Raw genomic sequence first — 21,555 nt, 5'->3', positions numbered from 1 at the left:
CGCTGATATTCCAGCACTTTGAGCACGCATAAAGCATTTCTCTATTCAAAATCATGTGTTTGTTAGTTGGCCCAGCACTTTTCGATTTTCGAAAAAAAATGTTTCTGCTGCTGTGTGCCTTTGAAATTTTTTATTTATTGCATACGGTTCTCAGGATATTTCACAAAATGAATAAAATTCCCAGAAATTTTCGAAAAATTTGTGTTTCTGTTTTACCATCAAAAGCATCCATCATGAATTTGAACAAGAGCTGATTGCAAGTCAGTGTTTTCTAGGAGACGTCCAAGAGGACAACTGGAGTTCGAACAATTTCACGAATTTTAATTAACATAATAGAACTTTTTGTCACTCGACAATTATTTCTCTTTTTACCACAAAACCTGATTCACCTTAAAAACAATATTCACCTTACAGATTCATGAAAAGCATTTCCATTAGCTAATAGAAAGACTTTCTCGTAAAAAGACGTTGACCTTGACGACGAGAATTTTTAGGTGCTCAATTAATTTGCGAGTCTATCAACACTTTTAGTATCGACAATTTATGTCTAATTCAGAGTTTATTTTACCTATGTACTAATGAAATCTATATTTTTCGATAGGTACGATTCAGTTCTGATGCAGCGTGAAGAGGGCAAACAAATATATGACCAATCTATGCGAAAGAAGAAAAATAAGAATTCAAGTCCTCAAAAGTTCGTTTTTCAACAACAAAAATCGAACCGACCTATGAGGACTTTACAGCTGTATACTCAAGACAATAACTCGAGTTTTTCACAAACTATCACCCAGAAATATGATGCCAGTTTGGCTCATTCAAGTAAACCTAAGCCTCCTGATAGAACTGCGAATAATATACTTCCTAAGAATCCAAAACATACAGTTGTATGGAATGAATGCGGCATCGATTTTGATCATCCACTGCTTCCAACAGATGTTGCTGTTAGAAGGGCTGAAAGAATGGCTAGAGAAAAGAAGATGACAACTGAAGCAAGAATGCAGTTGATGAAAGGCATTGTAGGTCAAGGCCAGTCTTCAAGTACCAGCGCAGTATCAGCAGTGTCAACAAATATCCAAAATATTACTCCAACCCAAACTGCCGGTAACGGAACTCCAGCGATTGTGACTGTGACTGCTGCTACTACTGGTACTACTGCACCGAGTACTCCAAGTACTATAAGAGGTCAGAGAATAATCGCATCTCCACTTCAATCATCCACCGTAGTTTCAGTTTCGAATTTGAGCCCTGCACAACTGCAAGCAGCTACACAAAGACTTATAGTCTCTGCTAATTCTGCACAAACCAAGAGTATTGTTACAGGCCAAGGAGTACAAAGTAAAGCCATCAGTCCCGCACAGTTGCAAATGATCAGGCAAGCTGCTTCTCTCAAACAACAAGTTAGGCTTCAAACTCAAGGATTGAAAACCTCAACTGTTACGATAGGTAAGGATTTCCAGAAGTTTCGTTCCCAAATACGCAATAGGAAAAATCGACAACATTTTTTTAAATTTTTGTATGGTAGAAAGTGATACTAAGCGATATATACCATTCCCAAGCGACAATAGAGTTATGCGGTGCCGTATTATAAAATATAATTAAAACATACGAAAAGGTGATTTTGTGCTCACCAGTTGGCGCCTCTGTAAAGTAATGTCCTGAGCATGGACAAAACGCAAGATTAGTTTTTCTATGATGATGGGGACTTGTCATTTCACAGATCATTATACAGGATGTCTGTAAACAAATGCGAAGGACTTAGGGAGATGATTCCTCGATGAAAATAAGAAGGGGTAGTTCCTATAAATTTTTTTTGAAATCGACCTCTCTTCCAAGATACAGCCTTTAGAAGATGATGGCGAGTTGACTGTTTTTAATTTTTTTTCGGGTTCTAAAAATACTGAGTCATAAAACAATACATAATATGAAGAATATGGGGTTGAAAATAAAAACCCCTTATGATTTTCCTTCAAAAATTGTCACTTGCAAAATTCCGATACAGTCGATACTTTTCTCGGAATAAATAAAAACTTACAAGCAAATCTGATCACTGTTCATTCCATTTCATCGTATAAGTGTTCCATAGAAGGACTACCTCCCACTACAAATACATGTTTTTTTCAACTCCTAATAATAAAGTTATGAGATCTAAAAAAATAGTGATGCAACGTATAATTAGTGCTTCATATTATGTATAGTTTTATGACTCAGTGTTTTTTAGAACACATAAAAAAATTGAAAACAGTCAACTCGCCATCACCTTCCAAAGGCTACATCTTGGAAGGGAGGTCGATTTCGAAAAATTTTTTATTGGAACTACCCCTTCTTATTGTCATCGAGGAATCATCTCCCTAAGTCCCTTGCAGGTTTAGACACCCTGTATCTTGTGCAACGTTTTTGATGGACGAGTTTATTAATCTTGTAAATATTCGACTATACTCTTACAATGGAAACGTATTTTTATGACGTAGTTGAATATTTATGAGGTTGGCAAACGTTTCTGAAGATCTGAAGGAGAATTATCAGCTTATTAAGAAGAATACCTACTGATACAATGTTTATTACAACAGATGAGAAGTATATTTAACACGTTGACTGTCCCATGAATCACATATGATACATGAAAATTTTCGCCAGGAGTCCATGAGTCGTATGTGATTCATTGATTCATTTGACGTTCAAGATAAATATGGTTACTTTTCATGAACGCTGCAGTTTGATCGCTTCATATGGGCTTAACGTTTTGTAGAAATATGTATTGATAACCTCAATCATAATTAATCATACATGATTCAAGAAACGTCAGCATCAAGCCTTCCATTGGAGTTGAAGATTTTGAACAAGAATACTTCCTTAAATGGCTGCAGAATTCATTTTTCATAGAATATATATTTTATCACTCAAAAGTAACCCTTCTCTTTCGATAAATGTGTTGGACGTGGGGGGTGAAAAAAAAATTAGAATGGGGACAGTCAACGTGTTAAACCAGAACACTTCATTTTAAGAAAGGGTAATTTCAAATAATGAGAAATGATATAAGGTATACTCCATTCACTTTTATTTTAGCTCTCGGTTGGCCATGTATAGTACGAAAATGTGGGGTTATGACGATTGTCAAAAAATTTTTTGGTTTTAAATCAGCGCACGTTGTCTATTCGACGTAAAAGTCTCAGTAATTACGTATTTTATCACAATGTCGTATCACTTCGGAAAATATGTGACGAACGTAATTTACGTTTATACAAACTGATTGAAGGCATACCAACTCTAGTTATTTGCATGGAAAATACAAGAGATCAGTTTTTAAATATATTTTTGCTATGGAACAAAATTGAATTATTGACACATAATATGTAGATGATTGTGGAAATATTCATCTAAAATATAAGTCGTTCAGATTCAGATGAAACATTTCACTTACACTTAATATGCTCGCTACCGTCTGACGTATTGTGGATTTCAGGATATCAGGGTAACTACTCGTATTTGAATGAGCGGACCTGCAGTGGGATTCTGAAACGTGTAGAATTCCATATATCGCTCAAAATCTATACGACTGGCATTTTGTGCAGAGTCATTCTCGCATTTGGGCGACGAACGACATCGAAATGAGGCGATAGCTGCAGAGGTATCGCTTGATGTCAAAAATCCCAAAATCGATGTATTACTTCTCTTGATATTGTTGCTCCAATTCTCAGTATTCTATTTTATGTGCTAATTTTATCTAAAAAAATGTCAATATTCATCAGTTGAACTCATAGAAATCATATTATATATTATTACCTAGAATGCTAATCCAGTAGTAAGAAATGCGGCGAAAATTTGACAGTGGTCGTTAATACGAATGCGCATCATTAGTTTATTTTCTAGTAGAACGTTGCCGAGTTTCTGAATATTCTGTCGATCGAATCTTATAAAGAGGGGGCAATTCATGTAACGAAGGTATGTCGGACAACAACGCGTTTTCTTTCAGTCATTTGATTTTTCACTGTTGCACGATCTGCTCAGAGGTAAGAAGTTTTAAGTCACATTTTCTGAAATGTACTTGTGTATTTGTCTATCATATTAAAAATAATAAATGCAAAAAAAAAATTCAAAACTTGAATGAATTATCGAGTTCCACTGATAGCGTATTCCATTGATGGTATATAGTAGTATTGCACTAGATCAGGATATTTCAAAATTGTTGCACGGAGTTCATAATATGCACTCAATGCTTAGGTACCTGTTCATCTAATCGAATCTGCAATAATATCGAATTGCATTGGTGATATTAAGTTTAGATCTTCTGGAATTTTTGTTCTGAGTTCCAAATATTTAGTAAGCACCAGTTGTTACCATGGAATTCTCTATAAAACTCCAATCTTCAGCCAATTCATGGTTTGGTCAAACAATCAATGAATACTCAATGATACCTCTATCAACAAATTTAGATTTGGACTTATAACACGTCATCTCCGAGATCCCGATATATTTTCATTGAAACCTGCAACATCATTGTACTGATTTTTTAAAACAAAGCATATATAAACACAATTAGTCATCCATGCATGTGTTCAATACCGACAAGAAGTCCTGTATGAATCGAAAAATAAGTTTTTCACCGAATGTATGTATGTTTATTTCTCATTCATACCATTCATTCATTGCTGTATCCCGTTACCGGGATACAGCATAAGGCAACGTTCGAGTTGAAATAAATTAATGTCGCGCATTCGCTTTAACGACAACTGTCAATTTTTCGCCGCATTTTTTACTACTGGATTAGCATTCTAGAGTAAGTATATATATTATGATTTCTATGGTTGAACTCTAGAAATAAAAATTCACTTTCAGGTAGTTCTTATATTTTATATTATTTATCAATGATACAAAAGGTATTGAGTGGAGCAAGTTTGAATCAAATTACTTCGATCACTTGTAACATTTTCATGGTGACTTCTTTTAGTGCTCCCGAAGCACTAAACTGAGGTATTGAAATATCAATTTTTTCCCAACACCTTGTTAACTTCGAGATTCCAATTCCAAAAATTTAAGTACAGCAAAAATTTTATTGTGGCATGAATGGCAACTGGGTTTCTGTAGTTTTCCATACGGGGTGAATTTCCGTTCACCAATACACCATATTAGCTTCAATCAATCTAAAGAGTTGAATAAATTTTTCCATCTTGATGGTAAAGTAATCACTGGCTTGGCGCATTGAATGTCTTGTCATATTTAAGAACTTTAAATCTTCCGATCTTTCTTCGTTCTCAGGTATTCGTACATTGACTGGGATAATAGGAAACATTACGATTAATAGTGACAGAATAATCACAGAATGCCTAAGCAGGCGATTATCGCTTCAGAAGGTAGAAATCGACCATAGAAAGCGACATGTGGAATTCTACATGTCACAGAATCCCACTGCTGAATTCTAGATAACACTTCCTGAAACCCAAACAGAAAGTTGTCTATGCTGAAACTCTCTTTTTCCAATCACTTTCGACATTTTCGTAATAAAAATTGATATTAGTTTTATGACATTAAGAAAATTTCATGAGTACCAACCTTACTCTGTTCTAGTTACAAAAACTTGAGAAAATTATTTCATGGCCAACCGAGTGCTAAAATAAATGTGAATGGAGTATAAACTTTGTTTTTATGTTAGATCACCTATTATATATATAGTTTTGTTGAAGGATCGTTAACGGACGATATTTTATTTAACCATTAGTGTAGATTGAAAATAAATAAAAACTGATCTCGTATCCAGAGTTTTCTTGTTAACAATGTGTTATTCGGGTATATATTCTTCAACATGACTTCATTCACAGGAGGACAGGCTACTGTTGTTCAGTTCACTCAAGCACAACCCAGGCCCCAGTTTGTCAGGCAAGGCACTGTCCCTCTAGGCAGTAAAACAGCAATTACTCGTACAGATAGTGAAGTTGCTCAGATTTTGAAAAAACAACAACAACTTCAGCAACAGAAGGCTCTGGCTGCAGCTGTCGCTAGTCAGTCAAATACAATTCAAAATTTATCACCACAAGTCTTTGCTCATGCTTTTCAACAGGCAGGAACTTCTGGCACTCCTGTAGCAACATTGGTCAAAACCGTTTCTAGTTCTGGCGGTAAGTTGAAACACTAGTTATCTTCTTACCATTTATAATTGGGTTATCTCAATATCAGCATATTCATAGAAGTATTTTTAGTTGATTCAAATGCGTTTTATTTACTCATTTGCTTTAATAGAAAATAAAATAATCAAGGATAAACGTTAACATTAGATGCAAGTTTCTCCACATTAGGAAAATTCAATTGGATTCATTTCATTGCAGTTTCTCAGGCAGTAACGATACCGATTGCATCAGCCAAGTCTCTAAATTCTCAGCTGAAAGCAAATCCCCAACAGATACGTCAACTTCACATACAGCAACAGCTATTAGCACAGAAGAAATTGGGAACCCAAAAAGTGAGTATTGCTCAAGTTGCGGGTACGAAAACAAACATGCAGACACAGCTTATAGTCGGATCAAAGCCTCTACAAACAGCCATGACTGTACAGCAATTTCAACAAGTTATAAGATCACCTCTTGGTGTATCACAAGGACCTGTAGTTTTAGCAAAAGGAACTCCGAGAGTTATTCCAGTGAATACTGGTCCAGGAACTAAACAAACAATTCAGGCAAGTTAGCATGATCTTTTCTTAATCGATTATTATTTTAACTCAAACGAATTTCATACAGGTTGTTGCAGCAACATCTCAAGGTCTTTCTTCTGGATTACGCCCTCAATCTTCTTCAACTCTCGCAGGCGCACTTGCGGGTTTGAAAGTTCAAGGTCAAACTGCTAGTCAAACACAGCAAGCTCTACTAAGTCATGTTTCCGCTGCTTTGCAAAGCCAAAGTGTAGGTGTTCGACAGGGTAGTCCTGTAAGAATTCAAACTTCCAGTGGTACTCCCATAGTTGCAGTTTCTGTACAATCTAATTCAAGTATTGGTAGCCAGAGTGTTAACCCTGACCAAATCACAAGATTCATGAAAAAATGAAAAGATTATTCTTCTTCAACTGTTTTCATTCTCTCTGGGAATAACATGTGCACATTGCTTGCAGACATTGAGTTTATTTAGGAGTATAATTCGATAAAATTGAAACATCCTCTTTATATTTATTCAAAGGTGAACAATCTTATAATGATGATGTAATGTTTTTATAAACCATGGACTTTTAAAATTCATAAATAATATAATTTTGATTTTTGGTATGCCCAATGAAAGCTGGGATATTATAAAAAATTATAAAAAAAAAACAAAATAAAAAACTAAAATGAAATGCTATTTTAAAAAAAATTAACTTCTTGGTAATGGTTGTTTAATTTGACTTGATGTAGAATGACGAGCGATACAAAAATATAATACATATGCCAAAACAAATCTGGATGTTAGTTATATAGTAGCTCTAATCTTGAATACCGTGAAAGAACGGTATTTACTCACACTTCAAATTCAGACGCACTTGATAAAATTTTAATATTTCTTTTTCCGAACTTTTCGAAAACTGCAACCACTATTTAATTATTTTTTATGGTTTTTTCTGTTTTTTATGGTCTTTCATGACAATATTTTATTTGAATCACTCCAATTTTGTTTGTATATAGATCAAAAAATGATATATTGAAAAAGTTGAATGTTTTGGTTCATATTATTATTTTGAAATCACGAGGTTTCAAATAATGGATAAAATTTGGAGTAAATAAATTTCTCCATAGATGTATGGGGTGTTTGTTCAGAAATAAAATTTCAGCCTTACATCAAAACGGGTCTAATATGGTAGTGTTCATTACTGTATTTAAACAGCTATGTAGATATTTGTAGTAGTTTTATCACATCCATCTATATAGAGCCATCATTCAAAAATTCTTGTGACTTCAGCTGTACTGTTTCACTTCCATTCATCAGTTTTGTTTTTTCATTGCACCACTTCTTTTTTTATAAATTATGTAATAATAAGATACCACCACACTTTCAATTAATAATACTTCATTTTATTCATAACTCATAGTGTCTATACTGTGATAGTAAAACTTTTTCAAGTATTATTGGTCCTCTGTGTTTTAACTGAAGATTGATGTACATATTAGCTGAAATATACTCCAAGCAATTGTTGTAATATAGGAATTTTGTTAATGCACGAAGACTTGTACATATTTGTATAATAATTTTACATTGTAGGTATGTGACAATAAATATAATTTTTTATAACATGATTTTGAATTTAAAAATGTTGATTCTGCAATTCAATATATTCATCAATTTTGAATAAGCTGAAAATTCGTTGTTCATTTATGATCAATATTAGTTTCCTCTTGGTAAATATTGGTCATGCTAGTGGCTTTGAGTTAAAAAAAATATAGTCAGAATCCTCGCTATCAAGGAATATCTCTTATCTTTGCTTGCTTATCAAGGCGCAATAGATCGGAAGTATTCGGGTGTTGCTATGTAGCCATTGAACTCTAAAAGAACTGGAACGGCATCAAGATGCAGGTAAACTGAGGAAGATTGAAAGGGAAGATGTAGAGCAATCGTACACGGTGTGTTGTGTTTTTTTCAAGCGATACGACTGTTTCGTCCGACTCCTGATGCGGTTGTTCGATTGGTTGCCGAACTATTAGAAAGAGATAGGTTGCCCTACATCTTCCGTCTCAATGCGACACTTTTCGTCGTATTTCGATGCCTAAGAGGCCCTTCCAGGTCTTTTAGAGTTCACTGTATGTAGCGTAGCTATCACCACTTCCAGATGACTCATTCATGAGATTAACAACATTGGAGTTATTTTAAATGATCGTCTTGAAAACCAGCCCAGTTCTGTCAATATAGATTGATTTCAAAAATTGAAAACAATTACAAGTTAACAAAAATGAAACAAGAAAATTCCTTCAGTTACTACCTACTAAACTCACAGAAAAAATTCCCCAATGTCATACGGTTCACTATTCATTATGAGCATAAATATATACAGGGTTACGGGAAAAGTCGTACTGAATATTAAAGGACGTTATTATTCAGGTAATTTCTTATGGATTTGGCTATAATATGGTGTCCGAAACTTAACCGTTATGGAGGAATTGATTTTTGAAGATTTAAAAAAAAATTCTTCATTTTTGGCTTTTTTTGTCGATTTTTTTCGGATTGGAGTTCCTAGAGGCTGTTTTTTTATGTCTCTAGTTAGGAGGCCAATTAATAAAAATGATTAACAGCTTCTTCTAAAAAAACATCATGGAACTTCTGCAAATAAGTTTAAAAACTTTTACATCTTAGCTATTCAACTAGCAAGTATTAACTTGCTACTAAATGGGCAAAACATTGACCAAATAACAGTTAAGGAAGAAGAGGCGGGTACATTTTCAGTTTGAGGTAAAATTAGCCAAAATAAGTAAATGAAACAAAAAAGAAGAAATATTCTTATAATTCATGTCCGCCGCTATTTCTTGAACAAATTCTCATTCCTTTACTCAAATTAGTTTTCACTAAAGAAATTCGCCTCATTTCCTTAGCCACATCAATAATCTTTTGTACTAAACTTTCTTTAGTTCAATGATCCCAAAATATCGACATTTGGGATCAGAGTCATTTGGGTTTTCATATGACCCCATACATAAAAATCCATCAGCGTTAATTCGGGGATCCTCGCCGGTCATGGTATGGGTCCGCCTCTTCCAATCCATTAATTGATTAGGGTATTTCTCGTCCAATCATGCTCGAACACTTCTTCTGTAGTGCGCTGGGCAGCCATCATGGTAAAAGAACATGTCTCGTCCATGGAGCCTCAGTTAAATTTTTTGTGATCTTTCCAAATATTGAAACAGATTTTCAAAATTTCGATTTACAGGGTGTTTTTCAGAGGATTCAAACCATTCATAATTTTTTGTGAACCCGGACCTGGATTTTCCTCGCGGTTATTTGCATTATACATTATACATTTGAGCTTTGAACAAGAAACACGTTTGCCGAATATGAAGAAAATATACCGGGTGGTTCGTCTGATATGGTCTCAGGAAGAATCGAGCAAGAAGAAGCTCATCATAACTTGAGCTTGCCATTCCATTTTTAAGGTCAAATATAGGCTGTTACATTTAAAAAAATTTAACTTCGGTCTATATCTTTGTTTTCCAACACCCTGTTTATATGACAATAATTTTAAATTGTTCTTTTGGACATCCTACACATACCACAAGAAAAGATTTTCAAAATATCTTCATTTACTCCCTCAAAATGAGCGCCACGTCTGGGGTGGGCCACCCGGAATATAGGAGTATTGCCGCATAATTTAAGAAAATTTATATTAAGAACGACATCAAGATATAGCGCTAATACAGAATACCATCAGGTGGTGTGATTTATACTTGGAAAAATTATACCAGAAGTAAATATATTGTATCATGGGATGATTTGAATATATTTTGGAATTTGGTAAAAAAATCCTACCGCTTTTTTTGATTCCTAAAAATCTGGCTTCCCTATCTGAAACAGGTGGAGCTTCTTTGGTCCAATGGTTATAGTGGGTTTTCTAGCATTCCATGCAAAATCTTATAGTAAGTAACAAGACAACGTCCCAGAGTGTGAAATGGAAATATTCACTTTTTTATTTCAACACTATGGAGAAATAGTTGCATTGCAGAATGCATCCTCAGAATGTATAAAAAAACAGTGTTTTTAAGAACAGATGATAACGAAAAATTTAAAAAACATGTGCTGGGTGTGGAGCAATTTTTTTCAACCATAATAATATCATGATTTTGGCACTCCCTGGAGCTTTCACCTGGGCCAAGGGCATAGACAAACTAGGTCCCAGTTTGCCCCTCATCAGATCCAGACCTACTGCTGCACATGCAGGCACCATTTACTGTTACTGACCAACAGAGCATGTGAAATAGCTATAAAGCCAACAGGTACACTGCAGACAATGTCAGGCATACCACCCTGGTGGCTTGCAACAAGAAAATTTTTTACAAAAAAACTGAACAGACAACACACCCTTTATAGAGACATTTAGATACCAGATCGAACAAAAAGACAACACAGACAAATAAAGAACCATGCAATGATGAAATAAACTAAACGAATAATGACAACAAAAGATTAAATTATTTCTTCCAACCTTGTAGTTAGGCTTTTTCTTTTCTTCTGTTTGTAGATTTATTCCTGGTAATGGGATACAGCAATGAATGAATGAATTTCAGATATAAATATTCGGGAATTTCATCTACTAGGCTGAGTAATAATCTAGTAACTGAGGAGGACTGGATGTGAATTCATACTAAATTCTACAGTTATTGCCATAAAATAAACAAGTAATCGAGATACACACAAAATTCTTCATTTATTTTAAGTTACAGTTATTGATCAAATGTTTTACTACAGCATTACCCAACAATTATAGTAGTATTTTACATTTCCGGGATATAAGATATATTTACAAACCACTAACTTTACTTATATGCATATCAAATCTCCACACTATACTTTTTGAGTACTCCATAAATTAGGAATCGATTGTAGTAGACTGCATAGAGTATTATGCCCTTCAGCATCAAAATCAGTATTTTCAAATACTATCAAGTTAGAAGCTGTGATGGCCCTATTTTGGAATACACCTTGTACCTGCAATTGATAAATATTAATTATCTAAAGTCAGTTCATGAAATAAACTCACTTCAACATATCCTTCAATGGGTCGATCTAAGGGTTTCTTCAAATTAACTTTCACCATAACATTATCTGTAGCTCTCAATTCGAAAGTAAGTGCATTTATAACAGCTGTATTAACAAATCCTGTAACACTTACTTTTCTATCTATATAATTGGGCAACTGACTCCCATTAACGATTTGAAAATCCATTTCTTTTAAGGAAAACTGAATGCTTAAATTGTAATAGTAAATTGGTGTAAACCAGAAAGAGAACAGGACACAACTATAAAAAACATAAACATAAACATAAATTTTACCGCCAAATGTCACAGATAACCAATGTCACTGATAACCAGAGACAAGAGAAAAGTCCCTTTCTCTATGGTGATAGTTATAGTCACAGAACACTAATATACATAGTTATAGTTATAGTTATAGTGTGAAGGGGTTACAGTTCACTGCGACCTTAAGGTCTATTGTGCCCCCTAACAGAGCTGTTTTCATTGCGCCCTTTACAGCTCGCCTTCCAGATCCAGAGATCTGATGAAATCCAATATCTGGGACGGCTTCAACGAGGATAATTCCCCACTCCTACAAGTTTCTCGTCCAAAGCACTCTTTCCTTTGGCTTGCAATGGCAAAGCATTCCGTAACCAGGTGAATAGGAGTTTCCTCCTCCTCCCCACAGAATCTACACTCGTCAGTGTCCGACAAACCCATTCTCAACAGATGCTTCTTTAGGCGACAATGTCCTGTGAGAAAGCCAGTGAGTAGGTGTAGTTGGTTCTTACTGAGATCCAGATATTTTTTGGATCCAGCAGTTTCAAAGTTCCGAAGGAACTTTTTGGAGTGATCCATTCCTGGGAGATTCCGCCAGAGTTTTTCCCTTTCGGCTTTCTCCTTCTCCATAAACTCCTTCTTGTAGGTGCATTTTCCTATACCACAGAAGGGTTCTGGGCCAGTGAGTGGCGTTTGTGCGCTCTCTCTGGCAAGTTTATTGGCCTTCTCGTTTCCTACGATTCCCGAGTGACCGGGAACCCAGATTAAAGAGACCTTATTCTTCTTGCCTACATCATTGAGTTTATTCCGGCACTCCCAAATCAGCTTTGAGTCGATGACATAGGAGCTCAGTGCCTTTACGGCAGCTTGACTATCTGTATGAATAGCTATATCACACTTCTGATAGTTTCTTTCTAGATTTACATCTAGGCATCTTTCGATTGCCAGTATTTCCGTTTGAAGGACGCTTGTACAGGAGCCTAACGATAGTGCACACTTGGTACTTGCCCCATAAATCCCAGCGCCAGCTCCTGTAGCGGTTTTAGAACCATCTGTATACCATTTTAACGTATTTTCTTTAAGATTGTAGGCGGTGTACTCCCGTTCCCAATCTCTTCTTTTACTTAGCATTGTACTGAAATTTTTCTCAATGCTTACTTTCTTGATCATTAAGTCACTAGGAAGGTTTGCAGATGAGATGTAGTCGTTCAGAGAGGACCAAACTCTCTGACTCTTGATTCTCTCGTTACCTGTTCCTTCCTTAGATAATCTGAGGATGGCCTCATGAGCTACCCTATCAATCACTAGATGTAGAGGTGTGAGGTCTGTGATGATCTCAAGCGCCCTAGTTGGACACGTCCTCATGGCTCCTGTGATGCACACACAGGCAAGCCTTTGTACTCTGTCGAGCATTCTCCTCGTACTTACCTGACCTGCCTTAGCAAACCAGGCTACTGCCCCATATGTGATTATAGGTCTTACAATCATGACGTACATCCATCGCAGTATTTTTGGGTTACAACCCCAATTCCTGCCGCATAGACGTCTGCACGCCATCAGAGCCCTTGTAGCTTTGCCAGTAGCATTATCAACATGCTTATTCCACAGAAGTTTGCTATCCAGGGTTATTCCTAGGTATTTGACTTCAGACCCCCACTCCAAGATATTACCGTTTAATGTTAACGTCTTCATGGCTGGAAGGTTCCTCTTCCGCGTGAACGGAACTACTGTGGTCTTGGTTGGGTTAACGTTCAGCCCCACAGACAAGCACCACTGCTCAATAATTCTAAGGCCCTTCTGCATTAGGTCGCAGAGAATGCCTTCGAATTTTCCTCTAATTATCAGGACTATGTCATCAGCATAGCCTACACATTCGAAGCCTAGCTCCGTTAGCCTGTGTAGAAGTTCATCTACTACTAGACTCCATAAGAGGGGAGATATTACCCCTCCCTGAGGTGTTCCACGAGTAGCTTTGACAAAGACGGTTTCATCGCCCATCGATGTCTCAGCTATTCTCGTCGTTAACACCTCATACATCCACTTTAAAATGGTATCATTCACTCCTCGCCTCTTAAGTGCATCCCTGACAGACACGTGTGTTGTATTGTCAAAGGCCCCAGATACATCCAGGAAGGCACACATGGCGATTTCTTTGTTGTTCAGAGTTCTCTGGATGACTTCAGTCAACTGATACAGGGCGGTTTCCGTTGAACGTCCCGCCCTGTAAGCATGCTGACAATTGTGAAGTGGTATTTTCTCCAGATACTCCGTTCTTATGTAGTTATCCACTACTTTCTCCATCGTTTTTAGAAGAAACGATGTTAAGCAAATGGGTCTAAAGGATCGAGGGTCAGTCCCGTCCTTTTTCCCTACTTTTGGAATGAAGGTGACTTTTGCCCTTCTCCATCTTCTAGGTATTTGACCCAATGCCAAGCTGCTCCTTGTGATATTTAATAGATGAGGGAGGATCTCCTCCACTCCTTTCTGCAGGAGTATCGGAAACACCCCATCCACTCCTGTCGTTGCCTTGTAAATATTTTCTTAGCAATGTCCCAGTCCTCCTTGCGGGAGTTCTTGGTGTACTTCATTGCTGTTTCAGTACTATCTATTGGTTCACTACCTGGGAAGTGTGTTTTGAGAAGAAGACTGGCTCGTTCCTTCTCTCCTTCAGTGTAGGAACCATCTGGCTTCTTAAGCGACATAATGGGGTTAGTTCCCCCTTTTGCCATGACCTTCTGAAGTCTGGCTGCTGTGGGAGTGGAAGTGATATTTTCACAAAAGGCTTGAAAATTAAGTCTTTTGGCCTTCCTGATCTCCTTGTTGTACTGAGTGAGTTTCTCAGTATACCCTTGCCAGTTACTATCTCGTTTGGCTCTGTTGAAGAGCCGACGGACTTCCTTTCGAAGGTTTGACAGGTTGTCATTCCACCAAGGAGCTTCTTTACTTGATCGAGCCTTGGTCAATGGGCAGCTAGAGTGAAATGCCTCCATCATTGCCTCCCCAGCGAGCACAAACATCCCTGGGATGTTTTGGGATGTTTCGAAAATGTTGGCATGAGGATGTTTCTTTGAAACGTTATATGCACTTCCCAAAGAGGTCTCCAAAGGCTATTGGAAATCTTTATTTGTTCTGATCTGTGCCATCTGTGGCATTTCTTCGTCTACATACTGAGAGGTACTGTCGTGTTGAAAATAATGTAAACGTGTGGATATCTTCTCTTGGCGTCGCATAGTTTGCCTTGGGAGGTTTATTCCGAATAAACAATATACAATTCACCTATTTCATTTTGCCGCCATTTCCACTTTCTTCGTAGTTTGGACTGTGGACTGTTCGGAGTTGAAAGTTGATTGGTGATTTGTATAATATTAACTACTTCTGTGTTGGTTTTGATTGTGAATTTAGGATCGATCTCTTCATAGTAACCAAATACAATTAATAAGTAAGTATTACATGAATTAAATGTATAGTATAATGTCCAGAACATACATATAACCTCAAAAGAATCCACGCTGCGTGGTTAATATTATTTGTGTATTTGGGACTAGGTATAAGAGATCATTGTATTTTGGTTGGAATAATCGAATGGTATATGGAAGGTTATTATAATTATTCAAGAAATAACTTTATAAAGTTTAAAGCCATATCATCGAGGATTTCAACATATTTCGATAATCTATCTCTGCCGTTGATAATTCCCAGAATATTTTGTAAGATTACTCTTCCGACGATGATAATAATCATTCATCACTTGTGAATCAACTATAATTCAAATTGTCCCAGAAAAGTTCTTGTTTTTGAAAACTCCTTTAAATTGTTCCATCTTTAAATACCAGTACAAATAATTAAATAAATAAAATCGTTTTGCAAATCAACCTAGGCAGGAGCTATATACAACTCAAATCTTCCAGATCCTTTCATGCAGCTATTTTCTCTGTTATTTTAATTGGAAAAAATCATCTTATTCTTCATATAATTTGTGAATTAATTGTTTGAATTGTTTTTATTTTGTAGATGTGATCCATAAAAAATTCCAAATCACTAGGAAAGTATTCGAACTCTATGCCAAAGATTGGTATAGGCATATTATGCAGAGGAAAAGGGACGATAAAATGAAGGGAAAATAAATTTTTATCAATTTTTTTTCATTTTCCCTTTCGGTACATCTAAAATTATAACCAGTTTGTTCTCTACTATTTCTGTTTTTTTTATGTTGAATGTGATATTTCTTTTTGGTTATTTATGTTTGTTTTATTGAATGTGATATATTTTTTGTTTATTCTCCTTTTCTGTAGTATAATATTTATCAATTGTTTTTTGTTGTTCAATTTTTTATGTGAAATGTGATTTCTTTTCCTTTTGTACCTGTTGAAGTATCATTAAAATATTTTTATTCTTATATGGTATTCTGAATTCTATTTAAAAAATTTGTAGTTCATTTAAAATAGAATGTGGTATCCTCAAACATTCAAATGAAAGAAAAAAGGCCTCACAAAAGAATTTCATATAAAGTCTTACAAACAGCGATTTCGTGTGCGCAAAGCGCTTTAGAAATGTTCTATTGTGGACATGAAAAGGCTATCAAAAAAACTTCTGAGTAGTTCTTTTTGTGACATCCCAGGGACATCCATATAATAGCCGCCTGCGGCGGACATTGGCTGTTCTATAAAAGTTCTATTCATGTATAAACAGAACATCGCAGTGGATGTTCAATGTCTCGAAATCTCTTACTTTTAACATCTCTGAGATGTTTTTGTGCTCGCTGGGTCACTTACCTGCTCTACATGTTGCTCAAAATCGTAATGACGGTGTTTTTCCCGCCCTATTCCGATTTGTTCTAAATTATTCTTCAGATTGCTTCTGTAAAGAAACCAATCTGTTTTTCTGGGATTCCGAATCAAGGGGGGCGAGGTTATTTCTCCCTCCACCTTGAACTCGATAATTCTATGATCAGAGAGTGAAGGTTCGTTCATCACTCTCCAGGAAGTGATATTTTTCCTGGCAGCGACATTAACAATTGTCACGTCCAGGACCTCTTCTCTCGCTCTCGTGACAAAAGTTGGTGTAGTCCCCACATTTAATGTCTCGAGATTGTTAGCTAAGAGATATTCAAGCAAGCACTCACCTCTAGCGTTGTTGTTCGTGCTTCCCCAAGTGGTGTTGTGTGCGTTCGCATCACATCCAATTATAATTGGCAACTTCCTGCTGTTGCAGTATCGTACTAGCCGCTGTACTTCCTCTGGCGGTGTAATTGGCCCATCTCCAGCGAAGTATGCAGATGCTATGACAATGTCCCGGTCGATGCCCCCAACGTTGAGGTGTACCATGATTGGAATCAGGTCCCGAGACATGTATTCTGAAACACAAATATACTTAATGTTGCTTCTTATGAGCACACAGGCACGTGGAGATACCTGCCTCTGGTCATAAATCAGTTTTGAATCTTTGCATGCCAATCCTGAGATTTGGCCTTCTTTGTTGATCCAGGGTTCCTGGATCAGAGCAATGCCTAATTGCAACCTCGCAAATAACCTTGCAACCACTGCTGAAGAACCCTTCGCGTGATGCAGGTTCACTTGCACTACTTTCGAGAAGATGCAGTGGTTGTTTTGGGGTGAGGGACGTTGGTTACCCCGTCCCTTTACGTCCCCTCCTCCATCTTCTCCTGTTCCTCCTCCGATTCCTTACGGTGTTCTTCCCTTTCGGAATCCGAGAAGGCACTCCCGGACAGCTGACAGCTGCGCCCAGCCGCCAGGGCGGCAGAGGGAATCTCCGCCGCCATAGGCGCCCCGGCAGAGCCAACAGCTTGCCCCAGACTTGAGTCTGCCCCTTCTCCCTGCACCTCGGGCTCCCGGGATGTGGAGGGCATCTCCACATCCACCGAACCCTCCACAGGGACATTCTTATTCTTCAACCCTGAGACTGGGATGCGCCCAAACCGGAAGTTAAGGCAACATCCCCCTGCCTTCAGGGTTTCCTCTGTTTGGGGATCGATCCCAATCGTGAGGACTGTTCCCTTGCCCTCCTTCCTGGAGTTCAGAATTCTCCATGCCCCAGTATTGAGGTTGGAGTTCTGAACCTCAACGAGTCTGAGGATCTTCTCAGGCTCCATTTCTTGGCTTCTTGGAAAGAATACCGTAATGTTGGTGGGCTTGGGGATGTCGTCTCCCCTTAGCACCACCAACTCGGGTCCCTTCCAAGATTTCAGCTGCGGAACTGATTTCATGATCCATTCCGCAGATCCCTGGGATCCACAATCGACCAGCATCATTCCATTCCTGAAATGAACGCCAGTAAAGTGGATCCCCCTTTCCTGGCTCTGGCACATCTCCTCCACCAGGATATCTTCCAGGGAGGAAAGTTGCTCTGCCTCCAGGGTGGCCTTAGGGTAGTCCTTGGGCATGATTCCAACCCTGGAGGTTTTCTCAGCTTTGACAGCTGCTGCATAGCCAGTGACTTGCCCGGTCTTAGCCACAGCTGTCTTCTGCCTCTTTGGTAGAGGCCGCGTCGGAGGTGTTATAAGCTCCGGACCTCTTTTGTTATGTTTTCCCGTAGGTGTAACCTTCGGGGTTGGGTGCGAAAGCAGAGCTTGCTTCCTAGCCTCCTCAGGTGCAAGGCCCTGATGGAGGTGTCGCAGGTACCTTCGCACCCCCGCACCACTGAGTCCTCTCCTCAGTGGGTCATCTCTGCCACCCGGTTCTCCCAACTTGGGCAACTCAAATGGCAGCCGATTTTTGTTTGGTCTTTTGACCTTCCCCTTTTCAAGGTGCCCGGATGAGGAGGTGGAGGGTTTCTCCACCTCTTTTCCAGTGGTTTTTTTGTTTTTCGTATTTTTATCCATAATAGGTCCCACGAGAAGCTAGGGTCAGAACGGTCCACCTCTGCAGAGCCCCGCTTGCAGAGGTAAGGGGTTAATACAATGGAGTTCCCCCCGGTGCTCCAAGGTTGAAACCAGTTGGGACTAGTCTTCTATCTAGCCACGCATCCTTCGACCTGGTTCCCCGTCTTGGATTTAGAATTTTTGATGAGGTTGTTTCCTCTTGGTCCAGGTGTTTAAGCCAAGACCCCCCCCACTCCATTGGCCCGCGAGACATGACCACAGACAGCCAAGAAGCGTTGGTGTAACAGGATGGTCCCGAGGTTAGCTCGAGATCCCATCTGGCATAGTATTCCTGGTGCAATCCCTTGGCCACGACACTACAGCCGGGACAGGAGAAGTTGGTCCGCGGCAAGGTATTTAAAAGGCTACCAGTTGAGGTTTTAGGCACAACGAGCCGATTTTATTTCCCTGCTGGCCTCCTCCTCATATGAAATCATCGTTAGAGGCCGTCCTCCTATCCGCCACCTGGAGACGCGCCGGGCTGGTGCTTCACCCCTCACACTATACGAGCATACACATTCGTACACCCGTACGTGCACCCGGTTCTATGGTGATAACCAGAGTCCCTTTCTCTATGGTGATAACATTGAACTCTATGAGAACCCATAGAGTTTTACACTAATATTATATATTATATATTATATATTATATAGTATATAAGTGTTCTGTGACTAACAGATTAAACCATAGAACACAGAATGTTTGGCATAGAACTATAAATTTACAATTTGCGCTTTTCGCTCAGGTAGGCAGTGCACTAATCATTAGCAAAGATGAAATTAATCTTTGTTATCAGTTTATGGAGGGTACCGAGACTCTACCCTCCATATATTCATTAGTTCACTGGTTTCGCTAATAAGGTTCTGTGCGCAAAAGTGAAGAGCCATATTTTCGCGATTAAAACTAAGGTCACATCTACTCTGTAATCTGTGCATGTATCCGTTTAACCCATTGAACTAAAGAAAGTTCAATGGTTTAACCAGAGGCGGCGGAAGGCGTAGGCGACGGCCTACGGCCTAGCGGCTTGAGGGGCCTAGCGGGCCGAGGAGCCCCTCGCATCAGGTTTATGGGTTTATCAGAAAAAAAATCGTACGAATTAACATTAAATTTCGTGAATATAAACGTTATGCCATATGCTTCCGCGGACGGCGGAAAATTCTACAAATCGAAGATAACCTCAATATGTTTGAATCGACATTAAATTTACTGTGGAAAACCTTTCATCTTTTACAGGACAATTCCAACATAATGAAAAATCAGCTTGGTTATCATCCATGAATAGAATTCTTTGACAAAAACTTTCTCAGGAATTTGGACAATATTTTATTTTTTCTCAAATTTAGCCCTGAAGAAGGAGGAAATTGCCTCCGAAACATTGGCAAATTGAATATAATTTGAGAAAAAATAAAATATTGTCCAAATTCTTGAGAGAGTTCTTGTCAAATAATGAAAAATAAACATTGATTTGAGGATATGTTCCATCCGATATCGAACAAAAGTTAAAATATTTTAACTTTATACGACGTCCTATGAACCGGTCGGCGGCCCATCCATCGGATGATTATTGGCGCCAAAAGTATGGACCATAGACTAAACCCCTTGGGGTTATGTCTATGGTATGGACCACATTGAACTCTATGGGAACTCTATGGTTCCCATAGATTTCAATGATGGACCAATAAGACTTAAGAGGGCCGTCGTCAAAGATTATTTATTATATTTAGAGTTCAATGCCGAATATGTAATGAAAATATCTAACCCTATGTCCTGCGTGAGCGACTGAATTTGCAAAGCGAGCGGCGCGGTCGACACGAGCGATCCGCCTACGTGAACGAACGTATCCGAATCAAAGATTATAGATAATCTTTAATAATCTTTGATCCGAATATTATGGCGGAGCTAAGATGTCTAAAACTCTGGTGTATTCACTGATTCGATTTTGTTTTTAATTTCGTGGGGATATGGGATCAGTTTCGTTTTTTCCACTGTAGGTAGCGCTGTTTAGAATTTGACAGAGCATTGTCATTTGATATTTGAAAATAATTTCCTACGACGTACGAATATGTTGTATTTATAAGCGATTATTGGTGTATGAAAATTTATTAGTTTCGGGAAAGGGGTGTAGAACATTCATTTATTCAACATGTCGTTCAGTAAGTTCAGTTTTCCATATGGACAATCAAGAGCTACAGCTAAGAATTCGGTGTTGTGGGAATTTGAAGCAGAACCAAATCAGATGAACGAACATTCGGGACCGATATAGCTAAGTTTTATGGAAACTTCAGCAATATTTCAAAGAAACTGTATTGGAAATACGTAATGTGAATTGTGAGCATGTATTGAGAATCAAAAATACATAAATCTATTCGAGTCTGTTACTTCAAAATATTCTTCCTGAGTAGATATAGTGAAAATTTCCTTTCCGTCAACTGAATATATTGGATATTTGACCAATTAACTGTGTTTTGTTAAAATCATATTGAATAACCCCCTCACGAATTCAAGTTGTCAAGCGGAAATTATCTTGAAAAAGAACAGTAAATCCTCATTCGAGCCCTTATTCGATAGTGTTGAAATATTGACAGATTTGTTTTTACAACGAAAATTATACTGTAAATCACAAATATTCCTCAACAGCTGACAAAATGGGCCAGTTCATATTTTGAACTCCGTTGATCGACATTCGATATCAACGCAAAACAAAATAAAACGAAAGAGTATCATTGGACTTCC

The 21,555-nt window shown here is 37.9% G+C and overlaps 2 protein-coding genes across 3 annotated transcripts in view; one reads left to right on the top strand and one right to left on the bottom strand.

Annotated features, from left to right (window-relative positions):
• LOC123312939 (helicase domino) overlaps positions 1–8,240 on the top strand; it is a 54,947-nt gene extending 46,707 nt beyond the window's left edge. For both annotated transcript variants that reach the window (XM_044897534.1, XM_044897533.1), the window contains exons 20-23: positions 602–1,443; positions 5,814–6,110; positions 6,318–6,664; positions 6,726–8,240. In XM_044897534.1, the coding sequence (XP_044753469.1) occupies positions 602–1,443; positions 5,814–6,110; positions 6,318–6,664; positions 6,726–7,028 (1,789 nt within the window). In that variant the 3' untranslated portion in view covers positions 7,029–8,240. The remainder of the gene's footprint in view (positions 1–601; positions 1,444–5,813; positions 6,111–6,317; positions 6,665–6,725) is intronic.
• Positions 8,241–11,333: 3,093 nt separating this feature from the next.
• LOC123313472 lies at positions 11,334–11,992 on the bottom strand. Its single transcript, XM_044898369.1, has 2 exons — positions 11,692–11,992; positions 11,334–11,639 (listed from the first exon to the last, which is right to left on the bottom strand). Exons 1-2 carry the CDS (start codon positions 11,875–11,877, stop codon positions 11,496–11,498), a joined length of 330 nt encoding a protein of 109 aa, XP_044754304.1. The 5' UTR covers positions 11,878–11,992; the 3' UTR covers positions 11,334–11,495.
• Between the last annotated feature and the right edge of the window lie 9,563 nt (positions 11,993–21,555).

The sequence above is a fragment of the Coccinella septempunctata genome, chromosome 5 (genome assembly GCF_907165205.1).
Source record: "Coccinella septempunctata chromosome 5, icCocSept1.1, whole genome shotgun sequence".
NCBI lineage: Eukaryota > Metazoa > Arthropoda > Insecta > Coleoptera > Coccinellidae > Coccinella > Coccinella septempunctata.
Note: the sequence above shows the minus strand (reverse complement) of the source record. Positions and strands in the feature narration are given on the sequence as shown.